The 2,304-nt window shown below is 37.9% G+C and overlaps 1 protein-coding gene across 1 annotated transcript in view; it reads right to left on the bottom strand.

Annotated features, from left to right (window-relative positions):
* Nucleotides 1-173: 173 nt before the first annotated feature.
* Nucleotides 174-2,304, bottom strand: part of T265_15726 (hypothetical protein) — a gene marked incomplete at both ends in the record, with an annotated part of 18,067 nt that continues 15,936 nt past the window's right edge. The window contains one exon of the mRNA XM_009179021.1: nt 174-307. Within this exon, the coding sequence (XP_009177285.1) occupies nt 174-307 (134 nt within the window). The remainder of the gene's footprint in view (nt 308-2,304) is intronic.

The following is a 2,304-nucleotide window of genomic DNA, read 5'->3' as shown; positions in this document are numbered from 1 at the left end:
TGCAAGGCGAATGAAAGCCTTTTCAGTGGGACAAATTTAACGGTTTCATAGGATTTGAAACTAATATAACACGTATCATGTGTCATCCTGATGACTGTAAACGGAACAGTATTTTAGCGGAAATGCCTTGGCTTGCGAGGTGATTCAAAAGGCTGGAACGCGATTTTAATGACCTTAAAGTCCGTGCTTTGAACGCGATCTCTAAATTTGGAATCCTCCTGTCTACGGTTGAACAACCAGACAGTATCCCAGCCTTCTCGCTTTTTTGAATGGCATGGCAACTGAGGACCGCGAGTGCGTTGCAGCTCTACAAAGTGAGAAAATCTTAAAATGAGTCGACTGATGTTGCGTGAGAGGAAATGGCACTCTTGCGCTACGGTGTTGTAGTGTGCTTATTATTTTGTCACAGTGCTTTGTTATAGAAAGAAAAAAGTGTAATCGGCACCCAAACAAGAATAATGGAACAAAAGACCAAAGAAATCCTACTTATTTCTTTTGTGTGCACCCAGCACAACACATGATGAGATAATAAATTATTATAATAATTTATAGAAAACTGCCGATCTTAAGCTCGCGATGGGTTTCTTTGTATTTTCATAGCTTCCAAATCTACTAGCATCAATTTACGTCAAATCTTTATTAGGGACTCAGTTTTGGCTGGGCACTGTGACAGTTTACTTTTGTTGATTAAGCCTATATATTGGTAGTCGTTGAAATCCAGGAACCAAGGATTTTGCAATGTAACGTTGCATAGTTTTTACCATAAGAAAGTAATCAGGCAACCAAACAACAAACTGGAGCTGGCTTTTTATTTGAGGTTCATAATTTAAAATAAGTCCACTAAACTTTGTCTCATTTCTTGCGGGCAGCAACATAACAGGCAATTTTAATGGTTGCGGGATCTGAAGCATTTGGTTTCACGTCAGTATCGCATAAATTGTTGTCTGCCGGGACAAGCGCCATTCCGGAGGCGAGAGTAAACGGTACAGTTGTGTTTGTTAACGATTTCAGGAATGCAAAACCATTAACTGGAGTAAACTTAATGATTGGTATTTCATCCATATTCAGCGTGCTCAAATAGACTAGTGATAGCACACTAGCCCTGTGCCAGGTTCCACAATCGTAATTTTTGGGAGAATGCGCAGCACATATCCAGTTTTGGTAGTTTTCAAAAAACTGCTGGATGCATACAGCAATTCTCGGGGTGGAAACCTTAAATACGTAATACCAGAACGTGAATAATACGTCCTTCGTTCGAAACTTGCATGACATGAAAGTTCAGCGATTATCTTGTCTACGTTTTAATCTGTCTCAAACGAGTCCCCTTTATAAATAGAGCAAAATATTTCTCTTGTTATATACACCCTCTAAAACATGTATCTCCAGGCCGGAATAAATAAAATAGAAAAACACGAATTTAATTTTTTATGTCTCGTAATCTACGAGCCAAGTGGATTAGTAGGCCTTCTGGTTGCCCAAATTTATCTTGCATTAAGCGCATTGCATGTCAAATATCCAAACCAGAATATCATTCTTTTTGGTTTTGGCGAGCACGTCAGAGCGGAGCACTGAATTTTTGGAATTTTTATTCCCGTATAATTTGTTCGATGTGTCAAATGTATTTGCAAACCTGTCAACTTCTGGTGGGAATAAATTGAGTTTACATAATGGTTTTAAAAAGTCAAGTTTAAACTAATTATTGTGGTTATTTGCAGAAGCATTGTAGAAAAGTATTCGAGTTTCCAAAAAATAGTCGTCGGCATAAGTGCAGAACTTGACCGTTAATACAACAGACGTAGAAAACTGTTCTGTTTAAAACTTGCCTGATGCATTTGGATAAAAAGAAGGCCATAAATAAGATTCAAGAATTAAAAAAAACGCGGATTGTACTTGTAGTTCCCCGGTTGCATCAAGTTTGCAAAGTTTGTCGATACTTTCAAATATTATTTTATTTTTGCGTGTTCTTTATCGTGACACAAAAAAAGCGCAGTAAATCGCGGTGTGTGGGTAATCATTTACTAAATTGATGCGCTAATAATTCATCCGGAACTGATGCAAAAAATTATCTAGATTCTAGAATAGCTGGCAAGATACATATACGGGTACCTCTGTGTAAGTGCTACAAACAGTTGCGCGGCTGACTTGTTCAAAGTTAGATGTGTAAAAACTGCCAGCTTTCCGCCAAATTATGAGCAGATCTGGGCAAAAACAATAACAAAATAAGACGCCCATAAACGAAAACTTTGGTTCAGTTTACGGCAAAACCATGATGGGAGTGATATAAAAAAGCTCAAAAGGTTAAAA

The sequence above is a fragment of the Opisthorchis viverrini genome (assembly GCF_000715545.1).
Source record: "Opisthorchis viverrini unplaced genomic scaffold opera_v5_778, whole genome shotgun sequence".
NCBI lineage: Eukaryota > Metazoa > Platyhelminthes > Trematoda > Opisthorchiida > Opisthorchiidae > Opisthorchis > Opisthorchis viverrini.
The sequence above is the reverse complement of the archived record's forward strand: the minus strand, read 5'-3'. Positions and strand labels throughout refer to the sequence as shown.